Source organism: Rhinatrema bivittatum, chromosome 14, assembly GCF_901001135.1.
Source record: "Rhinatrema bivittatum chromosome 14, aRhiBiv1.1, whole genome shotgun sequence".
NCBI classification, from domain to species: Eukaryota; Metazoa; Chordata; class Amphibia; order Gymnophiona; family Rhinatrematidae; genus Rhinatrema; species Rhinatrema bivittatum.
Window position 1 is genome coordinate 32,945,782 of NC_042628.1, and position 16,444 is coordinate 32,962,225.

At 40.0% G+C, this 16,444-nt stretch overlaps 1 protein-coding gene across 2 annotated transcripts in view; it reads left to right on the forward strand.

The window, feature by feature from the left end:
* The window catches only part of GSG1L (GSG1 like), a 185,760-nt gene that overhangs the window by 59,463 nt on the left and 109,853 nt on the right, over window positions 1-16,444 (forward strand). For both annotated transcript variants that reach the window (XM_029577341.1, XM_029577342.1), the window contains exon 2: window positions 3,699-3,746. In XM_029577341.1, coding sequence (XP_029433201.1) covers window positions 3,699-3,746 — 48 coding nt within the window. The remainder of the gene's footprint in view (window positions 1-3,698; window positions 3,747-16,444) is intronic.

Here is a 16,444-nt window from a genome sequence, read left to right on the forward strand (position 1 = left end):
ACATTCATGTACATATGTTATTTTCTATAACCTTTTGTTATATCCTATAACCTTTTGTTCCATGTACCACTGTTATAATATGTTATAATTGTTTTGTTTTTTTTTTTTGGTTACCATGTTATAATGTAAAATAGGGCGGACTACGCCCTATTCTCTTGGTTATCTGGAAACCGATGTGATATCTCGATTGAATGTCGGTATATAAAAGAAATAAATAAATAAATAAATAAATAAATAATGAAGATGCTGGGAAGATACCTGTTCTGGAGACGGTTTTCAAGGGTGATGATTCAGATGAACTGAACGAAATCACGGTGAACCTGGAAGATGTAGTAGGCCAGATTGACAAACTAAAGAGTAGCAAATCACCTGGACTGGATGGTATGCATCCTAGGGTATTGAAGGAACTAAAAAATAAAATTTCAGACCTATTACAGTAATTTGTAACCTATCATTAAAACCATCTGTTGTACCTGAAGACTGGAAGGTAGCCAACATAACCCCAATATATAAAAAGGACTCTAGAGGCGATCTAGGAAACCATAGACCAGTGAGCCTGACTTCAGTGTCAGGGGAAAATCGTGGAAACTATTATAAAGAATAAAATCACAGAACATACAGATAGCCATGATTAAATAGGACACAGCAAGCGTGGATTTACCCAAGGAAAGTCTTACCTCCCACATTTGCTACATTTTCCTCGAAGGGGTGAATAAGCATGTGGGTTAAGATGAACTGGTAGATTAGGTGTATTTGGATTTTCAGAAAGTGTTTGATCAAGTCCTTCATGGGAGGCTTCTAAGAAAACTAAAAAGGAATGGGATTGGAGGAGATGTCCTTTTGTGAGTTGCAAACTGGTTAAAAGACAGGAAACAGAGAATAGGATTAAATGGTCTATTTTCACAGTGGAAAAAGGTAAACTAAGGAATGCCTCAGGGATCTGACTGGACCAGTGCTTTTTAATCTATTTATAAATGATCTGGAAAGAGGTACGACAAGTGAGGATCAAATTTGCAGATAAAACACAATAATTCAGAGTAGTTAATTCACAAGCAGATTGTGATAAATTGCAGGAGGACCTTATAAGATTGGAAGATGGGGTGTTCATATGGCAGATGAAATTTAACATGGACAAGTGCAAGGTCATGCATATAGGGAAAAATAACCCATGCTGTATCTGCACAATGTTAGGTTCCATTTACCACCCAGGAAAAAGATCTGGGCATCATAGTTTAATATTACATTGAAATCATTGGCTCAGAATGCTGTGGTGGTCAAAAAAAAACAAACAATGTTAGAAATTGTTAGGAAGGGAATGGCAAATAAAATGGAGGATGTCATAATGCCTCTGCATTGCTCAATGGTTAGACTACATCTTGAATATTGTGTGCGATTCTGGTTGCCATATCTCAAAAAAGATATAGTTGTACTGGAGAAGGCACAGAGAAGAGTGACCAGAATGATAAAGGACATGAAAAGGCTAAAGAAGTTAGGGCTGTTCAGCTTGGAGAAGAAATGGCTAAGGGTGGATATGATAGCGATCTACAAAATTATGAAAGGACTTGAATGGGTAAATGCGAAACAGTTATTTACTCTTTCGGATAATGCAAGGACTAGGGCGAATTCTGTGAAGTTAGCAAGTAGTACATTTAAAACATAGTTTTTTCATTCAATGCACAATTAAGCTCTGGAATTCATAGCCAGAGGATGTGGTAAAGGCAGCTAGTGTAGCTTGGCTTAGAAAAAGGTTCGGATAAGTTCCTGGAGGAGAAGTCCAAAAAGTGCTATTAATCAATAGGGAATAGCCTCTATTTGTTGCTGGCATAAGTAACATGGGATCTATTTAATATTTGGGTACTTGCCAGGTACTTATGGCCTGGATTGGCCACTGTTGGAAACAGGATGCTGGGCTTGAAGGACCCTTGGTCTGACCCAGTATGGCATGTTCTTATGTTCTTATGTCCAATGGAGTCACAGCCAGCCATCACCCCTCCTGCAATTTAGAAGTGTCGTCCAAATTTCAGATACATCAGGATAGTTTTTTTTTATTCTTGGTAATAACTGAATCAAAACGTAATGGAGAGTTTGGAAAGATTAGTCCAATTCTTTAGAATAAACCTTTTTGCTGCTAAAAATGCCATTTATCAGTGGGATACCCTTCTGAGAGCTGAATTAAACTTTCCCCTCCAGGGACCCCCAACAGAATCAGATCTGCTGGGACTGGATGCTGTGTTGCTTCATGTGTCCATCACAAAATGTCTGACCAGAAAATGTGAATTTATAAGACATTGCTACCACAGAAATAAATAAAAAACCTCCCCTATTCTCAGCAATTTCATTAAAGTACTGTAGCCAAGCTGGTAAAAAAAAAAATATTACACTTTTTTTGACAATACAGCCAGGCTACCAAAATTTGAATATACTTAGTGTCGTGGGTTTGTGCCACCGTCCACTCTTCCAGTTGCAATCCAGCTGGAATTCCCTGGTGACTTGAAGCAAAAGGACGAGTCTTGTGACTGGCAGGGCTGCTGCTGCTTCCTCTTGTTCTTCCAAAGAGGGAAACAAGTGAAAGAGCATGAGAGGCAGAGCATATGTGGGGGGGGGGGGGGGTGACTGAGCATGAGAGACAGTGTGCGTGTGTGTATGATTGAGCACATGAGACAGCTTGTGTGTGTCTTTATGATTCAGCATGTGAGGGAGCACGTGTGTGATTGAGCATGAGAGACAGCCTCTGTGTATGTGTGTATGTGATTAAGCATGAGAGACAGCCTCTGTGTATGTGATTAAGCATGTGTGAGAGAGAGTGTGTGTGTGTGTATGATCAAGCATGTGAGAGGGCCTCTTTGTGTGTGATTGAGCAGGTGAGAGGAACCCTCACCCCCCTGCAAATCCACGATAATCTCAGGGCATCTGAGAATCAAAAGTTCCCAGGTATGGAAAGTAGGGGATTTTTTAATATCTTCATTAATCTTAATTTTGGGTGTTATTGGATGGTATCTAATGACTTGAAATATTTTATTGCCCTTTGGAATATTTTTAGATGGATTTTTAATTATTGGATGCACTGCATTGTTGGACAGACACAGTAGTGAACAAACCAAACCGTGGGATTGGAAAATTTGGAAAATCAAGAATAATTTAATTGCAGCCATCGATTCATATCTCATATTTCTGAAATTAATATTAACCCCCAACACTTCAGATGTTACAGAAAAAGCTGGACCAGTCAATCTGCATGCTAAGTCCATGCGGGGTTACAGCTGATCTCCGACTTTTCCTTCACTTTGTCATAAGTAAGGGGCCCTCTGGACTTACCCCCTGCTTTCCTGAATTCTGTTTGCCGCCACCTCCACTGAGAGGCTGTTCCATGCATCTTGTTCCCGACTCCACCCCCTTTTAAGCCTCCTATTCTACATCTTCCTGTCGGCCGGAAAGGATGATCTTTGCTTGTTTATTATTTATAGCTGTGAGGCATCTGAATGCCTCTTAGGGATACACGCATACTGTCACATCACGTGCCAAGAGTGGAAGGGGGTCCCTGGGGCGTCAGGAATGATATTTTGGAATGTACTGTTATGAAAGTTACTTAATTAAAAAAATGTCTGGTTATGGTGTAGTTATCTAGGCCTCATGTGCCGCTGTAATTAGCGTATTGTTTAATTGCTGAAAAATAATTGTAATTTTTTTATTTTTTTTAGGTGAAAAATGTCGAAGCTTTATAGACCTCGCCCCAGCATCTGAAAAGGGTAAGATAGATAGATATATAATCTTCCAGTATTTCCTTGCAGACTAATTCATGATACTTAACAAATTTAGAGCCTAATTTACAAAGGCTTTTTCCCATTCTGTCTCTATGGGGAAAAAAAGCTTACTATATCAGGTCCTTATAATTTTATTTGTGTGGATTTTTAAAAAAATGAAGAATACAACATGCCTGTTTTTAGCTGTGAAGCCAGAGAAGAACAAATATTCAAAATACACCCAGACACTTGGATTTGTAACATTTTGTCTAAAATGAAGTCTTGTTCGCTCATAAATGGTGGACACAAGATCTGCTTTAGTGAGTTCAGAAAAGACCATATCCCAGCTGACAATCCACTTTTCTGTTCTACAGCAAAGATACTATGGAAAAAAGTATTAATACCTTAATCAGATCCATAGCTAGGGAAATGTCATTAAAAAGTTGCTTTAACTATAAAACATACTAGGCATACTATTATAAGAACTACTGCTACCGTCATATCACTTCTATAGTGCTACGTGATATGTGAGGCCTGCACAAATATACATAAGAGATAGTCCTTTCTCAATAGAGCTTACAATCTAATCAAGGCAAACAAACAGGAGAAAAGTGAGATTTGAACCCAGATTGACAAAACGTTTTCTTACATGTAGTGTGAAAAGCTTTGTGTATGTATATCTCCCCCTACTGAGACAGATATTCAAAAGAAAACGACTAAGTAAGTTTTGTGGATAAAACTTATCTGGCTAATTTACATGGGATATTCAGCAGCACGGATGTACTGCTGAATATCCCTGTATATGGTGCTACTTAGCCAGATAATTTAGCTGCTCAATGGCAGGGCTAACTTTTCCGGTTAAATTAGCAGGAAAAGTACGAATATCGCTACTTCTCCGGCTAAATAAAGTGAAGAAGTAACACCATCCCACTCTGCCCAGTGCCCACCCACTAGATATCCAGCTAACTACTTAGCTGGATAAGTGACTTATCTAGTTAAGAGACAGCTGCTGAACATAGCTGGATATTCAGCGGCCACCACTTAGCCGAATATGTCAATACTTATCTGGCTATGGAACACTCAATATCAGGCTCATAATTTTGAATGAAAGCTTGATAAAGGCCATAATCAGCTCCATATAACATTTTAAGCCTTTCTTTATAGGAATATGGCATTTGATTATACTCTTAGTTAATCACTTCAAATATAAGTAGTAGTAGTATTAATGTCAGCAGATGTAGGTACTATTTATTAAGGAGAACAAGTGAATAGCAGATGATAGAGAAAAATCCATAAACTGCTATTAATTCATAAGCAGTAGTGGCTTGAGATTTCTTTAATGTTTGGTTACTTGCCAGGAACTTGTGTCTTGGATTGGCCACTGTTGGAAAGAGGATGCTGGGCTTGATGGACCTTGGTCTGACCCAGTATGGCATATCTTGTGTTCTTATGTTATGTAATTTTCATTCCTCTACTTAGAACCAATATAATCAAATTGCTGTTAGTTAGCACGGACATAAACAGCTGGCAAGTTGAAAAAATGCCAAAGAGGCATTTTTTCTGCCCAGAAGTTATGTCAAATAAACTATCCATACCGAAACATGATTATTACTTAAAGAAAGCTGTATATATTAGCCATAATCTAAGCTAGGCATTTGCGAAGTGGTATTCATACTCGAGGCACCATTTGTTTCATTGTATCTGGGGTAACTTGTAGGTGTAGGCTCAATTCACCGTAATCAAGACTTAGAAAATGCTGATAGCCAAAAGATATTATGGACTTCAGCGACTCAAAATTATCACCATGCTTGTTTAAAAATAAAAGCTGCTCAGATCCCTGCTTATCTAAAAAAATAACTCCTATGAATGTCCTTTCTGGCTGCCAGTTGAACAGAGGATAATTTTTAAGGTTGTATGTATTATCCATAAAATTTTATATGGGGATATGACTGATTGGCTGAATACTGCAATAAGATTGCATGTACCACGACGTGAACTGAGGTCGTCAAATAAAGGACTTCTTACAATTCCGAATATTAAACCAGCCCACCTGTGCGAAGTAAGAGAGCGAGCTATATCAATTGCAAGTCCGAAATTTTGGAATAAATTGCCACTAGACGTGAGAGTACAACAAGATAAGAAACAATTTCAGAAGGATCTAAAACCTGGCGGTTTCGGCAGGCATATGCAGACGAGTAGAGAATATTGGAGTCCTTAGGCAGTGGCTGTTTTTAGCGGTATCTTAACTTTTTTACTGTTTATACCTTTTAATCAGTAGTACTTTTATTCTTTAGCTTTTGTTAATTTTATATTTTTTAAATTTTAGCTTTTTAGAGATATATTATAATATGATAATATGTATTTTCCTTTTCTATTTATTCTTCTTGTTCTTTATTGTATTAAATTTGTAAACCGTTGAGATGGACCTGTCCATACAACAGTATATAAAACTGTTTAAATAAATATAAATAAAGACTATACTTGGAATAGCATAAAACACTGTTGACTTCATTACAATGTACGTGATCCGCATTAGCTCTTTCTCAATATACAGAATTGATCTCATGATGCCAAGAAACATCTGGGGAGACCAAAAATAATTTGCATGAATTGAGGCCTATATATAGTTGGGCTCTGAATATGAATAATCAAACGTGAGTAGGCATAAGAGAACAGAGATGCGGCTTTCATTGAAAGGAGCAAACTGGTTGGTAGAGTTGTCTAACCATTCCTTCGTTTTGTTAAATAACGCTCAGTATTCCAGTAGATGTCATGTAATGTTGCACAGAAAGCTGCAGGCAATATTAGGAAAACCACAATGCAAATAGAGATGGCTTGCGCTCAAAAGACCTTCATGAAAATGTCAAAATCAACTCAGTTTAATGTCAGAAATGAATAGTTTCCTGGCCTATAGGTCATTATGCCAAAAGAGCCAATGCCAGTCAGAAAATGCAGTTAGCTCTACTTTGGGCCTGTCAAATATTTTATGGCATGCGTGTCTAGATTAATATCAGAAGCAGAGGTCGAAGAATCACTCAGAAATCAGCTCCTGGGCTCATTTCCTTCTCTGTGACTCATGGACTTGCTACACGAGCTTTAACAAGCTTCTTTACGTTTTGATTCTCCGTTCACCCAACTGAAATCAGGATACAATGGTAACACTGTTGTGGTTGTTAAGATGCTAAAGCATTCTGTGGCCTTGCTTGGTTGAAGACGCTACGCTACAGTATAAGAGCAGAGTTGTTATGACTGTGCATTTAGTAGGGATTATGCTGGTTATTTTTCCTGAGCTTGGCTGATAGAGACTGGTTCAAGGACTTTTTCATTTTCTTTCAGAACACAAATTCTGGAAATACACTAAAATGACCAAACTCAAAAATGAAGAACTGAAAAGTTCACTTTTTCAGAACACAAATTCTGGAAACACTAAAATGACCAAACTCAAAAATGAAGAACTAAAAAGTTCACTTTTGGTTTAAAATGTGAGTCTATCACTTTCAGCATACAAGTAAACAGGATTGAGATTAATCTAAATTGTCAAATCATCTCCATTTAGAAGTTTTATTCTTTCATGGGCCTTCAAAACCTAAGAGCAATGTGATCTGTAAGATTTAGAACCTGAGCAGTGTTGAACAGAGCCAGTACTTGGATAAGGGTGGGACAGAGCTTAATTTGAGGCAACATGGGCAACAGCCACAAAGTGTCCATAAGCCAGTGGCAATAGTGGTCTTTGCATGGGCCACTGATGTGAAAGGAATCAGCAGAGATGACTCACTGTGGAAAGATAATTTTAGGCAAGTTAGCTAGATCTCCGGAAGCTGTGAATAGACAGCTATGGATCAGAACAGGTTCCAATGATTGATAAGCATGAATCAATATATTGCATATAATTTAAATACAAAGATTGTACAAAGGCATAATGCCATTACCATTTGTTCTCTCATTCCTGAGACTTTCTGGCACCAATGTGCAGATAAAGAGCAGGGATGGCCCCAAGGAACATTAAGTGTCCCTGGGGACATCAAAGACTAAGACATTTGGTATTTCTTATTGCCTGGGAAGATAAAATGCTAAAGACTAGTACTCGTACAAAATAACTGATAATAAGTTAAACAAATGATGTCTTTTACCAAATGGGAGATCAAAGGACTGGTACTGAAATACCTTTGAAATACCTAACTTGCAGAGAGATATATAAAGCATGGTGTTTGCTTATTCTAATTAGATGGGCTGAGGGAACAGAGAGGGAATAGCTGGTTCTTTTTCAAAGTCTCCAGGCCCGTAAAAGTCCTCCGGATTTCCCATGAATGCTGGTTTATATGAGGAGGGCATACAAGGGAGGAGTTCATACTTTTGTATTCAATGTTGATATTATTTTGCTGATTTATTATCCATATATTTACAACATTTAGTAAACTAAGTTTTGTTTTGCAATATTTGTTTCTGCGTGTTCTATGACATAATATAAAAAAATATACCCCTACATGACCACCGTTCACACCCACATTGGGCTGATGTGAGAGAAATAACATGGGGCCACTTGCCTCACTTGATCTGGTAGTCCAGGTTGAGGGACTTCATAAAAACACGGAAGGAAATGATGTTGGGGGTTCAGTAATAGATATGCTTCAAATAAGCACCAGCACTAAATTAGTACTTTGGCATGTTAATGGGTACTATGGGTAGTATTCTCTGTCAAATGCAGGGAAACTGATGTCCATGTTGCTGACAGGACCTTAAAGACCCCATAATGCCTTTCAAAAAAGCAAAAATGATAGTTGTAATGCCATGGCTGAATTCCAACACAAATTCAATCTGCCAAAAGTCTCTTTTGAGAAAGAAGCAGGCTCTGAAAAAAATCTGTCCCATTGTCTAAATATGTATGCCTTACTAAAATTGTAGTTTCATCCTTTGACTAAAAGCACTACACAGATGTGCAAATAATAACAGCAATGGGCTTCCAAATTTTTGTTCCTGTAGCTTTCATAATTGGGGTATTATTTTGATTTCCAAAAATTACATGCAGATTTCCAAATTTAGACAGGAGTGAAAAATTCCTTGCAGAAAATAGAAGTTTAATAGAGCCTTTGGGTCACATCCCAGGAGTAGAATTATTAATAAATTGAATTTGAAAAACATTTCTGGTTCCTCCCACAGCATAATTATAATAATAATAAAAATAAACTATTGGAGGGAGGAAGTAATGCTTCTGCCATGGCAAAGAAGAGCTAGTCTTTGTGAACATAATTAATGATTATAGGTTGCCAAACTACATAGTTTCTCAGTTCCTTTTACTACCTCCTCCTATGAGATGCTCTTTAATCATTTTTTATTTTTACATTCTTTTCCACCCTGGATTCATGCGTTAAATAACTGCACTATCAGTGACTCTCCGAACACTGTGTAAGAACCTATTGTACTAGCTCATAATTTGATTTTGTGCAGGAATATTCAATTTAACAACATTATTATCCCATGGTTTGTTCCTTAACTGAAAAAAAAAAAAAATGAAGCTTGTTCTTTTCTGGTTCATCCCCCTGACTTATAATAATAATGTTTTTCTCAAAGACTGTGCATGTGGGAGGAGGGGGAAGGAGGAGAAATGAGTTTAGCTGTCAGAGCACAGAGCGAAGACAATTCTTCGAACTCCCAGGCAATGGCCCTTCTGTATGGATTCTGACTGCTGTAAGTCCTCATGGCACGAATGTAACCCCACACCAGTGTGCAGGTCCAGCACAGGTGAGGCCATAAAGTTATTTATGCTCTTTGGGGCAGGAACCCCGACTAGCTCTTCCTCACTCCCCAGGTATGGATTCTTTGACTAGGGGTAGAAAGGAGTCCCCCGTCCCCCCTCGGGGAACAGTGTCTGACTCCCTATGCTGAATTCCCTGGGTTAGGTGAACTTCCTCTGTGTGCTGTGTACCCAAAGAAAAATATCAGGACCACCGGATTAGTGTCCAAACTTAATACTTTACTGTAAACAAGCTGGTTTGGTGGCACAATAAATATGATTTCCAGCTCCACAGTTCTCTTTTCTCTCTCTCTCATAGCCTCTATCTGTGCAAGAGTCTTTAAGGCCAGGAATCCAAGCACAATCCTAGGTTGGGTGGAGCAGCGGTCCCCTTGGGTTAGGGCCCCTTTTGTGGCTGAAAGACCCTCCCGGATGGCAACAAAAATCTGTCTTGGCACAGAGTTAATGTCTCTATCTGCCCAGGGTTTCAGAGACTCCATGTGGGCGTCTTCCCTGTAGATCTAATATTTACTCAAGTTAGTTGTCCTCTCTCTGGATGTGGATCCCTGGTGGAAGGGATCCTGGATGGAACGGCAGGTCCACTGATGGGTAGGAAGAGGGCAGAAAATCACTTCCTCCAAGGTCTTGAAAATAACTTTGTGTTCCCCAAACTAGATAACATCGGATGTCCATCTGCAAGGGTCATCACCACTTCAGGGCATCTTCAACTCAGGGTTCCCCAGTCCCTCAGTCTCGGAAAGGCCCAGGCCTTCAGCAGGGCTCCTACTAATCAAAGGTCCAAAAATCCAAATCAGCCCCAGGGCAACTACTCTGCACCTTGGGTTGAGAGAACAGCAATGGAGCCCTGACCTGCCCTGGATGAGTCTCAGATGGCTTCCAAGGCTCCAGGTAGGCCCAAAAGGTAACTCAGGATAAGCCTCCAACCTTCCTCTCTAACTTCCAACTTAGACTGCTCCCAGCCAGAGCCCTTTTGGGAGCTGAGCTATAAAACCTTCTGCAGGGGATAACCATTACAGCACTTGCAATGGGAGGGCTGCCAAATTAATGGATCTTCCCCCTAATTATCTTTCTAACTGCACTACCCTATATGATCCCAGGGCTTACTGGTATCCCGGAAAGGCGCTTGGGTGTTACGGGTTCAGACTGTGCACATCCTGCTCAGGGGCTCTGAGCTGGGGGGGCTAATCTCATATAAGCACACACAATAACTGGGATTATACCTGGGCGCTTGAACCCAGGGGCTTATCCCCTACACAAATGGCCACACAAACTTTGATCACAGTTCCAGGTAAGAAAGTAAGTTTATTTGAGCGATAGAACAAATAAAATGAGATCATATAGAAGAAGTAATGGTAGATAATAACAATTGTAAGGTTTTTATATCTAGTAGCATTTCCAAAGGATCAGCCGAACCATCTCGCCCAGGGCTCCCGCTGTCTCCTTATACACTACAAACTCTTGTGGAGAAAGCAATGTTCCCTCCCTCTGAGTTATCAAATTTCAGACAAGTGTGTGGCCTTCACTTTCTCTCTCAGGCTTTAGTATAAGCTAATTGCTAGTTTTCTCATCATAGACTTAATGGAATAGCTAAATAAACAGACTCCTGCATGTTTGTAAACATTTCACACAGTGCAAGACGGTAAACAGGAGTTCCCTCAGAGGTAGGCCTGTGGCCTTCAAACTAGTCTGTGTCTGGGTGAATCCATATGGCCTGACCACTGTATACATCCTCAGCAAAAGTAACAAAAAACGACTCCAACACCGGGTTACACAAAGGATTAGCATACTGCTCAGCTAGCATGACTCAAATTATATCAGTTATTCATAGCTTTACATAGCAATTACATGCTGTCATCTCTCTGTCACACCAACTACTACCTACAGGTTTTTTTTACACCCCTTCCTCCCACCACATATACCCCTGCACTTACAGATCATTAGTCACATATGCTCTGGCATATTATACAGCACTACACAGTCTGTCGTACATTCCTGAATTCGTTTCTGTTGTTCATTTAACGTTTTGTCTGTTGATGTATTATCATGCTCCTTCTGCTGTGCCCCACTTTAAACGATGGTCGGTCAAGGCAGGACATAAACCTTTTAAATTGTTAAATAAATAACAACTAAATAAATAAATAAATAAATAAATAAATAAATAAAACAGATGCAAGAATGTAACCAAAATATAAAAAAATTAAAATTAAAATTAAACATTGCACTGTAAAATAACTTTCCTGCTGTTTTCTAGGGGAGAGTCACATGGTAGGCTGGGGTTAAACTGCACTGATGATTCGTGAGCACTGCCGCTGGGGAGGGTCCAAGGCAGTGTTTCTCGACCCCCTGGTGCATGGGTCGGCTCTGGTCTCTGGCAGCATTTCTGCCGGTCCACGGAGATGACGGCGATCGCAGAAAGGTGAGAAGGGCGTAAAACGTGCACCCTTTGCACTACACCCTGGCCAGCAGAGGCTTCCCCGTACCCCGCCCTGCGGACCTTTTCCTTCTTCCAGTTGGGGCTGGTGCTGAACCCCCATCTCTGGGAAGGGAGTAGCCGCAGCTGAGTGTTAATAAGCGGAGCATGAGACTGAGTTAGAGTCTGCTCTGGGTCTCGTGCCCCCCCCCTTCCTTCAGTACAGACGCCGGGAGGAAAGGAAAGCCACTGCAGTTGTTTCCCCTCCCAGAGATCGGGCCTGTGGACTGGCCCCCAACTGGAAAATATGTCCATGGAGCGAGGACACTAATTGGAGTAGTGTGGCTGGCTGGCTGGCAGAGGAAAGGGGGCAAAAAATTTTCTTAAACTGGCTAGTTACCTTTCTGAGAGGGCCAGCAGTGCCGTCACCAGTAAGACCTGGGTGAGCCCTTGTTTTAGTTAGAAAGAGAGAGAATGGGTTATTACCCTTTCAAATAATATTAGGACCAGGAGACACTACATTAGGGATATGCAATCAGAATTTTTTTTTAGTTTCAGTTTATTTTTTGTAGTCAGTTTGTGTTTTTCTATTTATTTCTGCTTAATTTTTGTTTTTAATTAGTGCATACTATTTTGATTTAATGTGCACTATTTTGATTTAGTGTACACTAAAAATGAAAAAAACAAAAAACAAATGTACTCCAGAAAGCTAATAGATAGCACATTTAAAACAAATCCGAGAAAGTTTTTTTTTTCAGTCAGTGCACAGTTAAACTGTGGAATTTATTTCTGGAGGATATGCATAGCCTGGGGTTTAAAAAGGATTTAGACAAGTTCCGGGAGGAAAAGTCCATAATCATTATTAACCATGTAGACTTGGGAAAGCCCCTGCTTATTCCCGGTTATGCCTGAGAGGATCTATTCTTTGGGATCCTGCTGTGCAATTGTGACCTGAATTGGCCACTGGCAGAGACAGGATGCTGGGCTGGATATTCCTTTGGTCTGATCTAGTAAGGCATTTCTTATGTTTCTTATGATGGATAATAATAAAGGTTGACAAATAAAAACAAAATAAATTAAAAAAAAATAGATAATGTGCTATCTTTTTATTGGACTTTCTTGACTAGCTTTCGAGAGCTAATACTCTCTTCCTCAGGTGAGAGTAGAATAAGCAAAAGATGACTTGACTATAGGGGAAATATAAGAGAGTTTTAGTTCTCAAAATCTAGTCAAGGAATGCATTTAATCCAATAAAAGGATATCACCTTATTTATTTTTTATTTCTTTTATTTCTTTGTCAGTTTTATTGCTGTTCATCCAAGTGGACTAACATGGCAACCACGATATTTTATCTGTGATGGATAGAAGAAAGGCAGAGAAGAGAGATGTGTGGGGGGGGGGGGGGGGGGTTAGGAAAACAATGTCAGTTGTAGGGGGAGAGCTGGAGAGAGAACAGAGAGGAGTCCTTACCTATGAGAAAAGGAAAATGGAAAGAAAAAGCTGGGAAAGCAATCCAGGAACACCAGAAAATTCAAGTAAAAGAGCAAGAACAGTCAGATAGGGGGAGGGGAGAAGGGTAAAGGTAAATGTATGTTTTATTTTCAAACTCTCAGATTCTATGACTTTGGAAAGGGTTTTTGTTTGTTTTTTTTAATGATTGTAAATGTATTTTCTTAAATTTCTAGCTGCACTCTTCAACACCTTGCTTTGGCACTGGTGGTCTGTTCCTGTCAGGTTGGAAGTCTCTGCGGTACAAACCACACTGGGAATCCTGTCTCACTGCTGATTTATTATTAGATAAGGCAGTAACATAAACCTTCTCTGACTATAGATACAAATCATCAAGGGGGCAAGCACTCGCAGTTCGGTTAAAGCTTAAAATCAGGCCACTTACCCAGTCCAGGTCAGTTTCCACAGTAATTCCTCTTCATGGACAAATACAGTCAATACTTGAGACACAACTTCTACTTACAGACCTAAAACAAGGAACTGCAAGACTTTCACATAACATAATATCAGTATACCTTTGGATCTTACAAAGCCCAGCATTGGCTTATGTTGAGCTTTTTCTCTGTCTGGCGTATTGTAACTGCACCAGTCTTACAGTCATAAGAATGTAACCGCTTAGAGGCTGCGAACTTAAGTAACCATAGCTAAAAGCAGAATTAATAAGATCATGTGTGTGCAAACAGAACCAACTTCAACTAGCTTTTTGTTTGCCTCATAGAATCTAATTGTTTGCTGTAATGTAGGCAATATTATTATACATAAAGTAACGAATCTACTAGAAGTTTAGATAGTGAAACTGAATGCTTATTGGGCAGAAATAGACTTTTGCTTTATATGGAAGTATGCTATTCTTTGGTAAGACCATCCAGAGGAGGCGTACACCACTTATAAACTAAGTACTAGGGATGTGCATTCGTCCTAGTTCGGAAAACCCGAAAGCCAAAGGAATTTTTACCGAAAAAATTTTTTTCGTGAAAAATGTTTCAGGAAAAATTTGTTTTCGGGTTTAGCATGCACTAACAGGGAGTTAGTGCACACTAAAACGAAATTCGGGTCCCCCCAAATTTTAAAAGCCCGAACCGCGGGAAATACGAAATTTCCTATGGTGCGCAGAAAATGAAGCCCGAACCAATAGGTTCAGGCTTCGTGCATCCCTACTGAGTACTAATAAATGAATGCTAATTATTATTGCAACCGTTAAAATGATGAAAGGTTCTGTATCTCTGAGAGAGACAAATTGCATTGTGTAGTCTCCTTGCATGCAAATTTCTATAATAAACCTTTTACTGGTTTCATTGGGGGTGGTTCTCTATAGGGAGGCCTTAGGGGAAGTTTAGGGATTCCACCTGCCTCACTGTGATTTTCCAGACAATACAAAGGGACAAAAGCTCACAGGTTTTCCTCTGGGATCCCAGGCAGCCCCTTGGCTTCCTAGCCTCTAAATACCAGGAATGCCTTCCAGGTGTCCTAGCGCACCTTTTGTATCCCCCCTCAAGGGTGGGGCCACACACCAGGTTATCTGTAGTCTGAGCCTGACTTCCTCAGGGCCATTCTGCATAGCACAACAGCCCTCAACCAACACTTTTTACCCTAACAACTCCTTATAGCTCTAGGTCCTATCATTTGGGGGGAGGGGGTGCTGCACGCACCAAAAGTTTTGCTCCTCTGCCCTTAAAATCTACAGTTCCACCTTGGGCTGCCTGTAGAAGGGAGATTTGTAAGACGGATGGAGACAGGGAAGAGGAAGAGAAGAACCTGTGTGTGCCAGAGAGAGAGAGAGAGAGAGACAGGATGGACGTGCGTGTGCATATGAGAACCCAAGCTGATTGTCTAGGGCTGTGTGAGTTGGAGACGCCTTGCGTCCTTTTTGGAGGGCAGCATATGAATAAATAATATAATATATGGAGAGGGGGGATGCTTAGATCGAAAGTGATGAGAAGACTGTAGTCTCCTATCCCCTCCCCCATCTTGTCCTCCAATTTGGAAGGTAAAAAAAATATCCGGCCCTCACCCTTCTCCCCCCCCCCCCCCCCCTCAATCCTCAAGTTTGGTTGGGTGTCCAGTTACAGACCGTAGAAAAGGTGGCAAACCCTAAATGAAACCTATAAATGTATTACCCAGTTCTGAGTAGGGGAATATTTTAAAACTCTGCACTAAGGGAGTTTATTCAGCTTGTTTGAATGGCAGGTTTTCTGAGGAGAGGTTTTTTGCACATAGGATGCAATTATTTTTATTCACCAAAGTCAACAAAGAGCATTCTTCTGGAAATGTATCTAAGCCTTGTATTCGAGCGATTCTAAGCCTGTGATCTTACAAACATTACATTTGCTCCTCAGTGAATGCTTCAGATTACCTGCCTTTAATTCAGGAATAATGTTACAGCATGGCTCCTTTTGAAACGGGTCCACATTCCACAATAACTAAATGACACGAATAAACCACACCTTCAGAACGATGTAAACTGGATGGAGACTGTTCAGAGAGTGACTATTAAAATGGTCAGTGGTCTTCACTGTAAAGCTCAGGAGGAGAGATTTCAAGTTCTAAACATGTACACCCTCGAGGAAAGGCAGGATAGGGGAGATATGACAGAGACATTTAAATACCTCCAAGTATCAATATAAGCAGGTGAGCCTCTTTCAATGGAAAGGAGGCTCTGGAATGAGGGCTCATGCGAGGAGGGTGGCTATGCCACTGAATATACTCAAATAAGTTGCTAATTATCCAGATAAGTCATATCCAGCTAACTTTCAACTGCTGCCACTTAGCCAGATAAATCCCTACTTATTGGCTAAGTAGCACTGAAAATCAGCCTCCAATTCTTTTTGGTAGGTTGGTCAAAGTCATCATATATACCCAACCTTATTAGCCTCATAGGATCACAAGACTGATAGAGCTGGTCAGTGATTGATTATCACCAAAAGTTCAACCCTATTGTAAACAGTAAAAATAAAATAATATTACGGGCCTGACACTGCCATGATCGGACATTACTTTCTTTTTAATTTATTTAAAACCATTTATATTCTGCTG